Source organism: Mustela nivalis (assembly GCF_964662115.1).
Source record: "Mustela nivalis genome assembly, chromosome: X".
In the NCBI taxonomy this organism is placed as follows: domain Eukaryota; kingdom Metazoa; phylum Chordata; class Mammalia; order Carnivora; family Mustelidae; genus Mustela; species Mustela nivalis.
The window spans coordinates 38,605,247-38,622,204 of NC_139040.1; the positions used below are offsets into that span (position 1 = coordinate 38,605,247).

Consider the following 16,958-nt stretch of genomic DNA (forward strand, 5'->3'; position numbering starts at 1 on the left):
GTTTAGCTGTGCACTGAAAAGAGAAGCCCTGACTTTGAGTCTTTGCTTTGTAATTTAACCAACAAGAGACACTAGCTCTCTGAGATTCAGGTTTGTGTGGGGTTTTTTCACTTGAAAAAATGGACATATACAAATTCTTCATTTGTATGTTCCAAAAAGATTTATGAGAATCATATATAAAACTTGTTTAGAAATTATAGAAATGGCACAAGTAATATTGTAAGGTAAGTAAACCAAAGTTGATTTAAAAAATGCAAAAGAAGAAAAAGGGCACCACTCTCTTGACCTTGATCTTTCTTTTCCTGACTTCTCAATTTCAGGCTAATTCCTGGAACCAGTGGCAATGGGTCTGATGGAAAACAAAAACAAAAACAAAAAAACAAGAGACAGAGAGTGAGGATACCAGAGTTTTTAGCCCAACTCTGACACTGACCTTCCAATATGGAGAAAGTCACTAACAGCTGGGCCTCCATTTCCTCATCTTGAAAATGAGGAAGTATGGAAATGAGGAAACGGACACCCACTCAAGCACTGAGTGGGCCCCTGTTAGGTCGGGTAGGCATAGTACTAGATATTGTAACTGTAAATAATACCAGCTAACATATGTTGAGTATACTAGATATGCCAGGCATTTTGCTAGGGACGTTATCTCTAACCTCATGAAACCCCACAAAGTAAAATTTTATCCCTATTTTATAGTTCACAACATCGAGGCTTAGAGTTGGTTTTAAATTGATTTGCCTTACGGTGAATAAACCAAAGTCTTCAATCTCCACAGAACTGTCTAGGAGGATAGTTGAAGATATAAAGAAATCATTGTAATATTGTGTATGGTTATATGTTCCTACACATACCTGTGCATCTGAAATATCCATTTTAGACTCATGGTGGGAAATCAGATGAGATTGGGTGTGAAAAGTGATTTGAAGAAACCTTAAGTTATCAAAGTAGAATAGTTCTCTTACATTGTATGAAATCAGTATTTTTTTTTAAAGATTTTATTTATTTATTTGACAGAGAGAGATCACAAGTAGGCAGAGAGGCAGGCAGAGAGAGAGAGAGGAGGAAGCAGGCTCCCTGCCGAGCAGAGAGCCTGATGCGGGACTCGATCCCAGGACCCTGAGATCATGACCTGAGCCGAAGGCAGTGGCTTAACCCACTGAGCCACCCAGGCGCCCCTGTATGAAATCAGTATTGAGCAACCATTTTGACCATTTACTGAGCTACTTCAAAGAGAATTTATTCTATTCCATTCTATCTCATTTTGTTCTATGTAGTGTAGTAATAGGCCCCAGCCCCTCCATGGCATCACCTCTTCTTTCTTCCGAGATCTCGTCACAACTTGAAAACCCACAAATTTCTTCAACTTTGCTAGAATCCATAATCCATCGATTCTACTACCTTTTCACTGCCTCTTACCCACTGCCTGCCTGTGTTCACTTCCATCCTTAGGAAGCCCAGATTCTATGGTCCACCATAGTTCCTTTCTTCTGTACAATGCTGAATTTCTTGCCTTTCTTGTCCTTTATCGCTCTTACCTAATAGAACCCAGCTGTGATTACATCTGATTCTTCTGCTAATCTGTATCTGTACCCACATGGCTGAACAAGGCTAAGGAAAACCTCACAGTGTTGATAACTGGTGTTAAGTTCATGACCGCTAATCTCAAGTGGGCCCTTAGAGCTGCCTTGCAGTACTACCATATTTCCTTGGTTCTCCTTCCTGAAATTGCTGTGGTCCAGATTACCACATTGTTAGATCTGCTGGTATGTTCTCATCCTGCATTTTACTTGACTTATCAACAATTTAGCACAGTTTTTCACTCTTTTCCTGCATTTTATCCCTTGGTAGAATCATGTAGTCTTGTGGCTTTATATAGATACCAATGGTGGCAGAGACAGTGCTCACCAGATAATCTCTGTTTTCTCCTACATTCCATGCTCTTATCCACCATATCTAGTTCTTGCAAACAGCAATATGAGCACAGTAGGGAGAAACTCAGAGAAAGTATTAGCATCTGAGGAAATGGAGTTGCTACACAGAAACAGCTTGAAAATCCAAGTCACTTCTGGAAAAAAAAAAAGTCACTAAGGAGTCCTGACTATCCCTCATTGAATCGTGACATGAAAAAAATAAATAAATAAATAAACCTTAGCTGTTTTAAACCACTGAGATTTGGGGTTTGTTACTACAACAAAGTCATGTCTGTACTGACCAAAGTACTACATATACAAGTTCAAGCTAGCCATTCTTCCTGGGACTCCAGATTACATAGCTAGCTGACCTACAGAATCTACTAGCTACCCAGTGCCTCCACTTAAATGTCGACTAGACACCTCAAAGCCAGAATTCTCAAATGTATTTTTTAATATTTTATTTATCTGAGAGAAAGAGCACACAAATGGATGGGGTGGGGAGTAAAGGGAGAAGGAGAAGCAGGCTCACCACTGAGCAGGGAGCCTGACTTGGGGCTTTATCCCAGGACCCTGAGATCATGACCAGAGCTGAAGTCAGATGCTTCACTGAGTTGCCCAGGTGCCCTAAAAAACAGAATTCTTGACTTTCCCCCTCAAAGCTCCTCCTCCAACAGGAGATGTCACTCCTTGTCTCAAAACCATTTTGTAAGTTTTTCTTTATATTCCAGTTAGTGAATATACAGTGAAATATGAGTTTCAGGTGTACAATATAGTACAACACTTCCATACATCACCCTGTGCTCATCAGGACAAATGCCCTCCTTAATCCCCATCACTTAGTTCCCCCATTCTCCCACCTACCTCCCCTCTGGGAACCATCAGTTTGTTCTCTAGAGTTAAGAGAAAGTCTCTTTCTTGATTTGTCTCTCTGCCTCTCTTTTTTCCCCTTTGCTCATTTGTTTCCAAAGGCGGAGTTCTTACAATGGCCTCTAAAATCTTTCACAATCTGGCTTCTGCTACATCATGGACCTCATCATCATTTCTATTCCCTTTACTCTATCCCAGCACTCTGGCCTCCTTGATGCTCAACCAAAACATCGAGCATGTTCTCTCATCTCCTGCCTTTGTTCTTACTCTTCCCTTGGCCTAGAAAGCTCTTACCCCAGATTAACTGCTTAGCTCCCTCCCTCATTTTCTCTAGCAGGGATCCTCAAACCTTTCCAGACAGCAGAATCACCCAAAGACAGGTTGCTAGGCCCCACTCTGAAGTTTATGATTGATTAGGTTTAGGAGGGGGCAGTAATTTACATTTCTAACAGGTTTCCAGAGCTAATGACACTGGCCCAAGGACCCTGCTTGAAGAAACACTATTCTTTGCTCAGAAGTTACCAGATCAGAGCGCCTGGGTGGCTCAGTCAGTTAAGCAGCTGACTTTGGCTCAGGTCATGATCTTGGGGTCCTGGGGTCCTGGGATCAAGCCCTATGTTGGGCTCCCTGCTCAGTAGGGAGTCTGTTTCTCCCTCTATCACCTCCCCCCAACCCCGGCTCATGATCTCTGTCTCTCACTATCTCCCAAATTAAAAAAAAAAAAAATTACTGTTTGACCAAAGCCTTCCCTGACTTCCCTATATAAAGTGACAACCTGACTACAACACTTTGTGACTTTCTTAATCTGCTTTGTTTTCTCTTTGTCTTCCCCCCTGGATTGCAAACACCATGAGAGCAGGGATTTGGTTTCACTTGTGGCTGTATGATACGACCTCTAGCTCCCATGCCTAGCATGGTACCTAACACAGAGTAGATGCTTAATACATATTTGTTGACTGAATGGTCAGAATAAAATGTTGTACAGCCAGCTTTCTGTGATCTAAGCTCCTGGAGGAATTGCTCACAAAAATGACTCACTTTTGGGTGCCTGGGTGGCTCAGTTGGTTAAGCGTCTGCATTCAGCTCATGTCGTGATCTTGGGGTCCTGGAATCAAGCCCTGCATCAGGCTCCTCACTCAGCAGGAAGCCTGCTTCTCCCTTTCCCTCTGCCTGCCACTCCCCCTGCTTGTGCTCTCTCTCTCAAATAAATAAAAACTTTTTAAAAATTAAAATTAAAAAAAATAAGAAAAAGAATAACTCACTTTTGCCAACTATTCATTCACTTCAGCTAAGCTGCTTTTCCATTCTTACATTAAATCTCTTGCTTCCTGGGTTAGCTTGTGTGTCATTTTCATCCCTGCCACCACTCCTGACTGAAAGCACTGGCAATGCCAGGAAAAACCAGTTGGCTTCTGAAAGGGACACTGTGATGTAAATCAGGATGTATTTCAGTAAACCAAAGGGGAAGGAGAATCCCAAGCGGAGCCGGTCTAACACTGGGAACTCTGTTATCCTGAGAGAAATTATTTCACAACCCTTTACTGAGTACCAGCTTGTACAAGGGCCACAGAGAAGAGGAAAACAGAGTTCTCTTTCCAGTCTGATGGTAGAACCAAACAGATTGAGTCAAATATGGCAAATCACCATTAGCAGAGGGGAGGGAGTAAGAACTTCTGCCCAAAATCGCTGAGAGGGAAAAATTGATGCTGGGAGAAGGACGGGGTTCGGGGGGGGGGGGTGCGCAGTTCTTCACCAAGACTATGGTGTTTGAGCTGGGTTTTGAAGAATCTGTAGAAGTTTGGTTTGTGATAAATGTGAAAACGGGGCAGGGAAGGCATTTTGGACACAGGAACCAGCATCAGCAAATGAATAGATGTGATACTGGTGATAGATAGATAGATACTGATGCTATTAAAAATATTGTATGATCAATTATATGCAGATATCAACAAATCCAAATGGATGTCCTAACCAAGTTGAGTGGCTATCAGCCATAGACAAACTGGCATGGACATATCGTCCCATCCCACTGACTCTCAGCTCCAGGAGAGGCCATGGTGTTATGCCGAAGAGTGTGGCATAGCTAAAATCCACGTAATAATAATAGCTGATGATAAATGCTTACCATGATCCAGGCACTGCGCTTTGCATGCTTTATCTTACTTAATCTTCCAATCAATCCCTAGACGGTAGATATTGTTGCCATCTCCATTTGACATTTTAAGTCACTTGTCTCAGGTTAGTCCCAACTATGCTGGGATTTAAGCCTCTACAGATTGACTCCAGAATTTATATGCTTATTCAAGGCACACTGCCTCAAGTAATGGCTAGAACATGGGGCGCCTGGGTGGCTCAGTGGGTTAAAGCCTCTGCCTTCGGCTCAGGTCAGGATCCCAGGGTCCTGGGATCGAGCCCCACATCGGGCTCTCTGCTCTGCAGGGAGCCTGCTTCCTCCTCTCTCTCTCTCTGCCTGCTTCCCTGCCTACTTGCGATTTCTCTCTCTCCGTCAAATAAATCTTAAAAAAAAAAAGTAATGGCTAGAAGATAGGTCATCCCTCTTAAAGCTGTGGGAATATACAAAGAGGTAAAATAGATTGACCTTTCCTTATCAACATTATTGTTCGGTTGAGGAAACAAGACACTCAACCATGCAACCTCGGAAACATTGCAAGTACTGTCAGGAAGCGACATGTGACACTTGCCCAGTGGGTGGGCCTGCTGAGTCATTTTGCTGAGCTAGAGTGCCCATGGAAGAAATGGAACTTGAACTTGGCCTTGAGAGGTATGGAATAGCAGGAAGAATGTGGAGTTGCAAGGGAAGTGTGAGGCTTCACTTGCTAACAGTGTGACCTGGACCAAAGTTCTTTCCTTCATGGTCCTTATCCGGAAAATTAATGATGTGGATTAGACTTCTTACCAGAAGTACCCTACCCCTAGGAGGTTTTTGCAAATTGTGAGGTCAGTTTTGGTTGTGAAAATAATTAGGAGGTGGCTTTTCGGTAGGAGCCAGGAATGGCAGGTGTTCTGCACACTATGAAGAATTGTCTTGTAGGGCACCTGCGTGGCTCAGGGGGTTAAGCCTCTGCCTTCGGCTCAGGTCGTGATCTCAGGGTCCTGGGATCGAGCCCTGCGTCAGGCTTTCTGCTCAGCAGGGAGCCTGCTTGCCCCTCTCTCTCTGCCTGCCTCTCTGCCTACTTGTGATCTCTCTCTCTCAAATAAATAAAAAAATAAAATCTTAAAAAAAATTGTCTTGTATCTTGCCCGAGCTTTAGAAGACCTCTAGACATTCATGTATGTGAGAACTCTGTTTATAATTATCTGAGCCTAGAACATAACCCCATTTTACATCTCGAGTTGAATTTTTTTTTCATGGCTTCATTTTTAAGTAAAACTTCCCAAAAAATAGAGGAAATATTAAGCTTTTTTTTCCCCCCAGAACTTTACTATGCATTATTAGCATGGGGATAGCAACTGCATTCATGGTGCTTGAGTCATTGATACCACATCCCAGGGTCATTCTACTTTAGCAGGCTATCCCATTCATGGTGACCCTGCACTGAGTTGCTAGCCTCTGACACCTTCACATTTTCTATCATAGTGATGTATGAGCATTTATAGATGAGAATACATATTGTTGCATTATAAATGCCTTTCGTTTCTGCTTTGCAAGACAGTTATGTCATAATATGTGCTTTTGAAAGTATGGTTTACATCTTTATTATCACTGATTCTGATGAATTGCTTTTCAGGATAGCAAGAAAGAACAATAAATACTTATAGTTAAAAAAAAAAACAGGTAGACTGAAGAAGGACTGTATTGGATAACCTCTCAGTGCCTTTGCAGTTCAAATTTTCTGTGGATGTAGGGAAGGGGTTGGGTTTGGAGAGGAAGCAGAGAGCATTCCAGGATGGGAATGACATGAGGGATGTGGCCCGGTAGAGCAGGGGTTGAAGGATCCCCAGACAAGCCAGGAGAAGGAAGAAACTTCCTTAGAGCCTAGTCCTGTAGTGTTCCCTGGAAGCCACTCCTTTCATTCCTCCCGCCCTCACTGTAATTGAAGACTCCTGGGGGAACTGACCAGGGCCAGAATGGCCGGAAATTGCCTTGTGGCCAGTGGGGCTTCTCTAGTTACTTCCCTCTGTGACCAAGGGACGTGATGGCTTCCTGTCTGTTAGCTGGGTGTCTTTGCCTCCTTGTTCTGCCAAGTTCCCAAGAAACCTTAGCTTCTGTTCCTTCCATTTTTGCCCAGCTCCTTTGCATGGGATTTTATCCCCTGTCTTATCCAGCTCTCTTGCTCCATACGAGTGATCTGGAAATGTTGGGTTCGTGACCGACACATTTTGTAGGACACCCAAAACGCATTGTTTGGAAGTAAGCCAGAGATACAAACGGATATCCAAACAACTCTGGCCATGCCTGTTGTGTCCTCTCCCTTGAAGGGGGATAACTTGTATCATTCAGTAACATAATTGTTTTTCTCATTACTAATTATATATGCTCACTGAAGACAGCTCAGAAAATACAGAAATATGTGTAGAAGCAAATGCAGATTATCTGTTACCCCCAAGAAATATAGTACTTGGCAGGAGACAAGGGTGACAGCATGAGTGAAGGTTGAATTTGGTGCTGGCCTGTTGCCAGCCCCCCTCCTCCAACCACTTCTTCCTCCCACAGCACCTCTTGATCTCACCCTTATGGAATTTGCCTGTCCTGTATACCATAAAATGGAAGGCAAACTGGAAAGTGTACAGTAACACTTACCATGTCAAAGGCATATAAGCGATAAAATATCTCATATCAAGAAGGTGTTTGAAATCTAAAACAGCAATACTGTGTCAGAGCTCTGCTACCACTACCTTATTTCTGAGGTGTTGTGGTGATAAAGTGTTGTGGGAATGTCTAAAGAGATAAGAGACCATCTGAGAAATTCACAGTGCTCCCTGGAAATTAGGAAAAGACTCACAGTACAAAGAGGCAAGAATGTTTAAGTACAATGCAGGGCTCATAAATATGCCTTTCTCTTTTGAGGGAAAAAAAAAAAAGAACACCCAACATTAAACAAAAAATTGGGTGATACTAAATCCATCCCAGAGATCAAGTTCTTGTTATAGATAATAGTTGGAATTTATGTTTTGCTTCTCCTCCCCTCAAGGTAGATAGGGTAGATAGGGTCAGAATGGAGAGTCCTTATTTTTAAGCCCTTGCTTTGAGACTCTGGAAGACAGAGAACTTAGAAAACTCTAAGGTATAAGTGTTAAGGTCAAGGCTTTAGAGTTAGTTAGACCGGGGTTCAAATCCCAGCTCCACTCAGACGGTCATCAAAACACTCTTTGTGCCATCTGCTCTCTTCGACATTGGGAATATAACATTGGACAATTTAGATAAGGCCTGGAGATTACATTCTAGTGGGGGGAAAGAATGTTTAATGTTGAAAGGAGAACTCAGTGATATGATGGGAAGGAACTGGGGACTGCCTTAGGTTGAGTAGTCAGGAAAGGTCTCTCTGAGACTAGACAATTGAACTATGACCTGGATGATTAAAAAGAGGCCAGCAATAAAACAAAACAAAACAAAAACTTCTAGGGGAAGAACATTCCAGGCAGAAGTAGCAGCAAGGGCAAAGGCCCTGAAGCAGGAACAAGCTTAAGTTTTTATACAACGAAATACCAGTGTGATTGAAGCAGAGCGAGCCAGGGAGAGGGGGAAGAGATGAGGTTAGAGAAGTCAATACAGGTCAGGTCTCACAGGGGCTTTGTAAAAATTCAGCTAGTACTCATCTTCATCATCATCAAGCAGATAAGAAAAAAAGGAAGTTGACCAATTGAGGGTATATTGTTCAATACCAACTGAGACATTTGAATCTGACTAACTGGGACACAGGGATGTTACTGTAAAGTTTGAATGATGTGTTGAAAGTGAGCCTGAGGAAAATAATTCTGAGAACAGGGTACAGGGTGGCCATTTTCGTCTATCATCACGTTTCTAACACTTGAATTTCTCTCAAGTTCTCTACAGCTACTGCCTTCTCCATGAACACCAAATACACAAGTTCAGTGTGACTCACGACACCATCAATTGAGGTGATTAAGCCGCTCTGAACATATTTGTTCGGAGGAGTGTGGCTAAGGGTCAGATTCCCTGGGGCTACATTGTTTCTTGGTGCGCCTGGCTTACTAATTTTTTTTCCTCTCTCTCTTTTTTTAAATAGGGAGAGAAGAAGTCCTATGGAAAGCCATGTGGGGGCCAAGACTGCAGCGGTGGCTGTATATGCTTTCCTGAGAAAGGATCCAGAGTAAGTGGCTTCTTCCATTGCTGAAAGACACACAGTCAAGGGAGTTTTGATCTGATGTGTGTGTGCGTGTGTGTTTTCTTTAGACTTAAACTGCTTAGAATCCACTCTTGTGACTTCAGGGAATAAGCCAAGTGGTGAGGACCAGCTGGAAGGACCTTTGCTAACCAGATGAGAGGCAGAACTAAATTGGTCAAGGTCTCTGCGAGATCAGAAAGAGGTTTCCTTTGTTGACTTAATGCCAACCTTCCCTCAAGGTTTCATCTGGAGTACTTCCAAAAGCCAATTAGGTTGTGAAGAACCAGATTATGTTTGTAGATAGACATGCATTTTCATAGCTCCTCTTTAGCCACTCAGTTCTTCCCTCTGGGTAACAAGTGGTCCAGTTGTTATCTACTGGGATGGGACTGGTCAGAAGTCAGGAGTTTCCTTGGGATGCCTGGGTGGCTCAGTCTGTTAAGCATCTCCCTTCGGCTCAGGTATGACCTCAGGGTCCTGGGACCGAGTCCTATGTTGGGCTCCTTGCTCAGCAAGGGGCTCGCTTCTCCCTCTGCCTGCCATTCCCTGCTTATGCTTTCTCTCTCTATCTATCTCTCTCTCTGACAAATAAACAAATGAAAGCCTTGGGGCACCTGAGTGCCTCAGTTCGTTGAGCATCTGCCTTCAGCTTGGGTCCTGGGATTGGGCCCCCTATCGGGCTCCCTGCTCCACAGGAGGCCTGCATCTCCCTCTCCCACTCCCCCGCTTGTGTTCCCTCTCTCGCTGTATCTTTCTCTGTCAAGTAAATAAATAAAATCTTTCAAATTAAAAAATAAATAAATAAATGAAAGTTTTGGAAAAAGAGTTTCCAGGGTAGCCTTAAAGTCCAGAAATTCGGGTGACTGCCCATAAAGAATGATTTATAGATCTTATGTTAAAATATAGGATTTGTTTAAAAGCATTATGGGAAATAACTCTGTGTTTTGGTCCTTATTGGTAAATCACAATGAGCACCGTGTGTTAACAGAGCATTTCCATTAGCCCTCGTATATGCTTATGGGAAGGGTTGCCCCAGCTGATTTGTACCCCTGACTCTCACAAAATAAACTGACATCTTTAGTGTAACTCAGGGGAAAAAAAGGTATTCAAGGGGGTTCATTTTTACAAAATGAAATATAATCTATGTCCCTGGGATTTATGGCCACCCCGTGAATTCAGATCTTCTGACTTGCAGCTTTGTGTCTGCACTCTGATCACATTCAAACAAGCCTAAGAGCTTAGACTGTCAAAGGGAGGGAGCGTAAATAGGTCAACCAGACCCTCAAAAACATGGCCAAACAGGGAATAGAGTGGCCACTCCACCTTCTCTTTCATTATCTTCCATTTAGAGTAAAGTGAAATATCAAACTACACCAGAATTTGAAGGAAGAGAAAAAGCCATCTCCTCATCAAAAGTGACCAGACCCACTATACATTAAAGGAGTAGACTTAGAGAATCATAAAATATCAGAAAGTGACATATCTTAGGGAGCTTCTCATCTTAACCACTGATTGTACAGAGAAAGCAGACTCTGAGAAGGAAAATAACTTCCCGGGGTCACATAGCAAATTGATCACAGATTCAGACTATTACCTGGGTCCTTTGATTTCTTGCCTATTTACTTTTACCCACTGTTGCCTCCCAGAGAAGTCATGTTCACTGTAGCCACCGAGGCACATGCCTCTGCCTCTAATCTTTAACCAGGAAACGCTTTAGAAAAAAAGATGCTTCTATAACAAATATATGAATACATTCTTAAACAACATGTAAACGATAGAGGTTAAGAAGTCTCCTTTGAGATTCCAGACCCCCTGTTGTCTTTCTGGTCTTTTCTTGTACATTATCATAGACCTGTAGAAATATGAATAAAAAGTGACATTTTCTGTTTTTTTTCCCTGAAATACAGTCATATATTGTGTCTTGTTCTGTTTTTTTTTTAAGCCATTTAATATGTCCTTAAGAGCTTTTTCTCTCCCCCATAGTTTAATCCGTCCATTCGTTCCTCTTTTGATGAACATCTTAGGTTGTTTCCAAATGTTTGCTATTTTAAAAAGTGGCAGTGCCCCAGTGGAAATCCTTAAACAGACCTTCTTGTGCATATAGGATCAGAATTTCCAGATACAAGGTAATAAAGATTTTTAATTCTCAAAGCTAGTGCTCACTTACCCCAAAATACTCCGATTTACACTCTCATCAGCATTGTACAGGAGTGCCCACGTGTATACACCCTTGCCAACATTTAATACTTTTGCTAATTTGGGTGGAAATCTTCTCAATTGCCAGACTACAGGTGTCTTTTCCCATATTCATGGAGCATCTGTATTTTTTCTGTGAATTTTCTGGACATGTCCTCTGTCCACTTTCATAATGAGTGATTCTGACCAACTTATCTTTCCTCTACAAAGATACCATAAATAAAAATGGCCCAGGTGGAAACGTGTGAGATTTGCAGTTTGATGCAGAAAAGCATTTCCTGGCAGGTTGTAGGTGATAGGAGGCATCGGTCAGACCCTGCCATCCAGGAACTCAAAAGTAGATCCGGGCTGCTGGTTGGGGGTTCAGAGCCTTTAAAAGTAGGAAATCTTATTTATACATCTGAACAGACCTTAGTCCCACACCAGACAAACATGCTGAAGGTAACCACATTGTTTGACCTCTGGCTGAGATTTTGATCTTTGAAGATAGAAGCCAGTGGATTTCCTAAGTAAGGAGCTCTCATTTGGTTTCCAAACATATGGAGCCCTAGCCTGTCTTCTTCGTTGAAAACATGGGTGGTTGAAGGGCTGTGGAACTGAGAAAAAGAGAGTATCACCGCACTGATTGTTTTTTTCTCAATATTTAAAAGGTTCCGAGCCTGCACAGTTAAACACAGTCCTGGAGCTTATTTGTGAAGTCTGTGGTTGCTGGGAACATTTGTCCAGGTTACTGATCCAGACCAAGCTGTGATTCACAAGTCAAGACCGGGGATGTCCTATTTCCCATATAGATCAGGGGGCCAGCGCATGTGGGGCAGACCTTATGAATGCAGATGCTGGGTGCCGCCTGGGCCACCAAGTCCCTTTGAGTCACTCTCCCTACCCTCCTGAGTTCCCAGGGCCAAGCAGGATTGTTTAAACTGACTCCAGCTCTGTTGACCCTGCAGGGCAGCCCCTCAGTATCCCTTTTGTGCAGATGTCAGAAAGATTTGAGACTGTTTTCCTTAGCTGAGCAGCGGGCCCCATTTGGATTTCAAGCTGTTCCCTTCGAGCTCTGTGAGCTGGGAGAGGAATGGAAGGTCGGGTCACCCCTGAGATATGCCGCAGCCATTGGCGGGGCTGCCTCCTGCCTCGGGGAAACATCTAGTACATAATTTGCTGGGCAGTGTGTACTTTTCCTTTGCCAAAGTCCTCTTGAACTGACTAGGACATTTACAAAACACCTAATACTCCTGCACAATGGCAATCCAACCCTTTTCTGGTTTAAGCACTCTCGAACTGCTTTCTTGACAGTTTGCCCTGCCTGGTAAAAAGCCTTTGCCTGGCATTGGTGCACTGCTTTGGTACTTTCCAAAGCACCTTCTCCCAGGGTCCATATTATCTGTATGCCACAAGGAAGTGTCTTGGCCAAGCTCACTAGCCTGTCCATAGGGAAACTTGCTTAGCCTTCTTTAAGCAAATGTCAACTTTAAAAGAAAACATACCTGCTAATGTTAAAGAAAGGGTTTCTTTTTTACCCTTGGACATTGAAATTTGGACTTATGATTTGACTTTCAGTTTTCTTTCAGGGCGGGGGGAGATCTTTTATTACCTGGGAAAACCATTCTTGGAGGTTTTTTTTTTTTTTTTCCCCTGTATTTAGATGGGGGAGTGGTAGCATTAGATCAAACAAAATATATCCACCTTTTCCCATCTTTCCCTACTGGATTTGCAGGTTTCTCTGCATTGTACTGCATTGGTGTGTGCTTGAGCTGGGAGCTGGTGGGACTGTGTGTTTTATTCCAAGCCTGCTGTATTCCTTAATACGATTTCAGACTTTTCCCGCATTTTCGAGGTGTTTTGGCTGGCGTTTATATATAGCACGGTGAGCTCCTAATTATGCCTGCCACCTAAAGGATTATCACAGGTAATCCCAAACTATAGGGAATACTGGGATTCCCCTCCTCCCCCGTCAAGGCTGTTTGTCCCTGTTTTACCTCTGTGTCCTAGCTAGAGAGTTTCATGTGAAACACCCCGGGTTTTTTATCTCCTCATCTGCTGCCTGCTTCCTGCTGCTTCTCTGTCAAAAACTGTGTGTTTCCCATGAATTCCAGGCCCAGATGCATTGACCACTACTTTTGTTTTTTGGGTTTGATTTCCTTTGGTTTGGCTTTGTTTGACTCTCCTCCTGCAAACAGCTGGCGTTCCCTGTGTCAGAAGACTGGTGCCATAGCTACCCAGAGGCCTTTCCCCTGGCTCCTGATCTGGGCCATTTTGGTGGACATCTTTCCCTTTTTCCCTATGCGCCCACCCAACCCCACAACCCTACCCTGACTGACTGCTACCATGCACACCCCAATGTCCTTATCCTCTGCCAAAGCTTATGTTGGACATGAACTCCTTGGGTGGCCGGGCCTTGCTCCAGTTGCCTGTGTATGGGCAAGCCTCTTGCCTTCATTGCCCAACCACCCATCGGCCCTCTGCAGGCTAGCCTTGCAAGCACCAGTCCCCAGTAACCTGCTTGTTGCCAGATCCAATGGACATGTTTCATTCTTTATCTTCCGTTGCCTCTCTGCTGCATGAGACACTTCCTTCCTTCCTGAAATGCTCTGTTCCCTTGGATTTCATGAAGTTCTCTCCTTGTGTTTCTCCTACTATGATTAGGACTCCCCAGGGCTTTGTCCTCATCCTGCTTCTCTGCTACATCTCCTCTTCCTAGGAGAGGGTGGTTTCATAGATGCCAGCAATTTCTGCTGCCACCGATACGATGATAAATATTAAATCTCTATCTTTAGCTCAGACCTTTTTCCTTAGCTTCAGGTCAGCTTAGTCAACTTCTTTATTATTATTATTATTATTATTATTTAAAAAGATTGTATTTATTTATTTGACAGGGAGAAAGAGAGAGAGAAAGAATAAGCAGGCAGATGGAGAAGGAGAAGCAGACCCCCCTGATGAGCAGGGAGCCCGATACAGGGCTTAATCCCAGGACCCTGAGATCGTGACCTGAGCCAAAGGCAGATATTTAACCAACTGAGACACCCAGGCACCCCTGGCATGGTCAATTTCTTATTGACCATCTCTGCTTGGATTTTACTGGCACCACAACCATGTCTCATACAGAATTCCACTATCACCTCCCACCAGACGTGTCCCTTCCTAAGTCTTAGCCATCTCCTCTATCTCAGCAAATGCCACCACTTTATTGCTCAAGACAGAAAACTTTATCCACCATCACCTCCAGGTCATCATCACATCCTGTCCGTTTATCTTCTGAAACAAAGCCCAAATCCATCCACTTTTATCCATACCTATTTGTCCAATGCAGGGCCATATAATGTCTTCCCTGAATTACCCTCTGAGCCCCCAGACTGGTCCTCCAATTGCTAGTCTCAGTCTTTCCCAGCCGTGTGCCATTCTGCTGTCATAATCTTTCCAGAATATAAATATGATCCTAAAACTCTTGCTCAAAATCCTTCAGTGGCTCCCGGTAGATCTCACAATAAAATCTTAGCTCCAGTAGCCTTAGGAAGTCCTCTGTGGCCTAGGGCTTGACTGCCTCTCCCACAATAGCTCTCACCACCAGGAGCCTCCTCCTCCAGAAAACCAAACCAAACCAGACGCCTGAACTGAACTCCTTACAGTTCACAGAACCTGCTGTTATTTAATAGGATTCCAGGTTTTATACCTGCTGCTCCATCTCCATGTACTCTCCTTCCACTGGCTCTACCCTGTCTCTGCTGGCTTGCTTCTGTTTACCCATCCTTTAAAACCGAACACAGGTTTCACCTCCTTGAGGAGCTTTCTGTGATCTGCAAGGCTGAGCTTATCTCCTTGCTATTCCTCTTGTGCTGAATCATAGCAAGCTACCGACTTGTCCGCTCTCCACTAGCTTAGGAACTCCTAAAGGGCAGAGGCTGGGTCTTTTTAGATTCTGTGGGGGCAGTAGGCACTACCAACTGTTTTGTAAAGGACTGACCAACTGACCAACCAATTGGGATGGGTAGGGGTCCAGCCCTACTCTCCACACCCTGGATTAGATGAGAGTCCACTGTCTTGGAGGGACTCTCTTCTGCTAAAAGGCAAGGGCCGGGGCAGTCATTTCCATATTGTTTCTAGTTCCTATTAGCTATAAGCAACACCCCCCTACTTCCGCACACTCTGGTTCCTATAGCGATGAGTTCTTCCTCGAAGATGAGGCTGTTCTTGAAAAATTGTGAGTCAAAGGTAATCACAGGCTTTCTTTTTGACAGTGATTGCACTCTCCTCCCCACCAGGCCTCTTAGCTTTTTGCAAAGTTAATGGTCTTGAGTTTCCCTTGTTCCTCTCCCCTCGTAGGAGGAAAGGAACAGCCTTTGAGCAGGGAAGTAGCCATCAGGTGATCCTAAGGGAGGGAGGTTGAAAAAAAAAAAAAAGGAAAAAATTAAAAGTCTCTGTGGAATTCAGTATACTATGATTATTTAAGTGCAGGATAATTGATGATAAGGTTAAAATTTAGTGTCTCTGCACCAAATCAAGGTGCAGTCATAGCCTAGTAGATGTTTGTGGTGATCTTAATCCATTCTTGGATCGTTTGGGGGCAGTGTGGGATTTATCCACATTAATGAGGGAGGCTTCTGTTAGGAACCAAGAAGCCAGAGGAGGAGATAATACGCAGCAGTGACATCAAGAGTTCCACTTTAGATATCCAGAGACCCAGGCAGCAGGCCAGAGTTTTGCTGACTCGATGACGTTGGGCTGATGCTTTCCCCTCTCAGGGTAAAATGAGGTAAAATGAGGGTTTTGTGCTGGGTAATCTCAAATGGCCCACCAGCTCTGATCAACTAAGACACTGTTAACACACTGCACCTTGACAGTCCCCTGCTGCCAGAGTGTCTTATGCTTTCTAGTGTTGCAGGGAGATATGGAAGGCAATGGCTGATGGTGTCTGACCCTTTGGAGTTGTGTCTGGGCAGTTGCCCAGATGTAAATCAATTGCTGTGGCCTTTTACTCCCGATGCTGGGAGCTTCTCACAGCTGAGGCTGCCCTGCCCAGGAGTTCTTTCTTCCCGTAGTTCCAGCTTCACAGACCCACTCTTTAGGCTAAGCATTGTTTGAGCCTCGCACTGCTTGAATACATTACATCCACCATTCCGATGAAAGGAAACAGTTCCCCCCTACATCCGTAGGGAAGTGTTCTGTGTGCAGATCTCTAGAGACCTCTTGGTTTTCCTGGGATTGGCCCGCTGACCCATACGTCAGAGACATTGGCTGTCAAGACATGGGTGAGCGTCCCGCATGCCAGTATGTGACATACTGTCTTCTCATAGAGTCTGCGATCATCTTCCCCTGCCAGCTGGTTACCCCTTTCCTAACTTCCTCCTTTGGCCATCCATTCTTCCCTGCCTCTTGCTCTGGCATTTCCAGCTCTCCATCCCTGCTTTCCACTGTCCCACCATGGCATCCTCACCCACTTCTTCCCCTCTGCTTTCAAGTTGCCTGGGATCACTTCCTGTGTCACTAGTCCATTTTTGGTCATCTATCAACAGGCATGTTGTCATGCAGGATATTAAAACTTAGGATTTGTTTAAAAGCATTATGGGATAGCATGCCTGGGTGGCTCAGTTGGTGAAGTGTCTGCCTTCAGCTCAGGTCATGATTCCAGAGTCCTAGGATCGAGTTCCACATTGGGCTCCCTGCTCAGTGAGCAATC

General features: G+C 43.9%; 1 protein-coding gene across 3 annotated transcripts in view; it reads left to right on the forward strand.

The window, feature by feature from the left end:
• COL4A6 (collagen type IV alpha 6 chain) overlaps positions 1-16,958 on the forward strand; it is a 271,016-nt gene that overhangs the window by 117,632 nt on the left and 136,426 nt on the right. For all 3 annotated transcript variants that reach the window (XM_082717346.1, XM_082717348.1, XM_082717347.1), the window contains exon 3: positions 8,993-9,076. In XM_082717346.1, the coding sequence (XP_082573472.1) occupies positions 8,993-9,076 (84 nt within the window). The remainder of the gene's footprint in view (positions 1-8,992; positions 9,077-16,958) is intronic.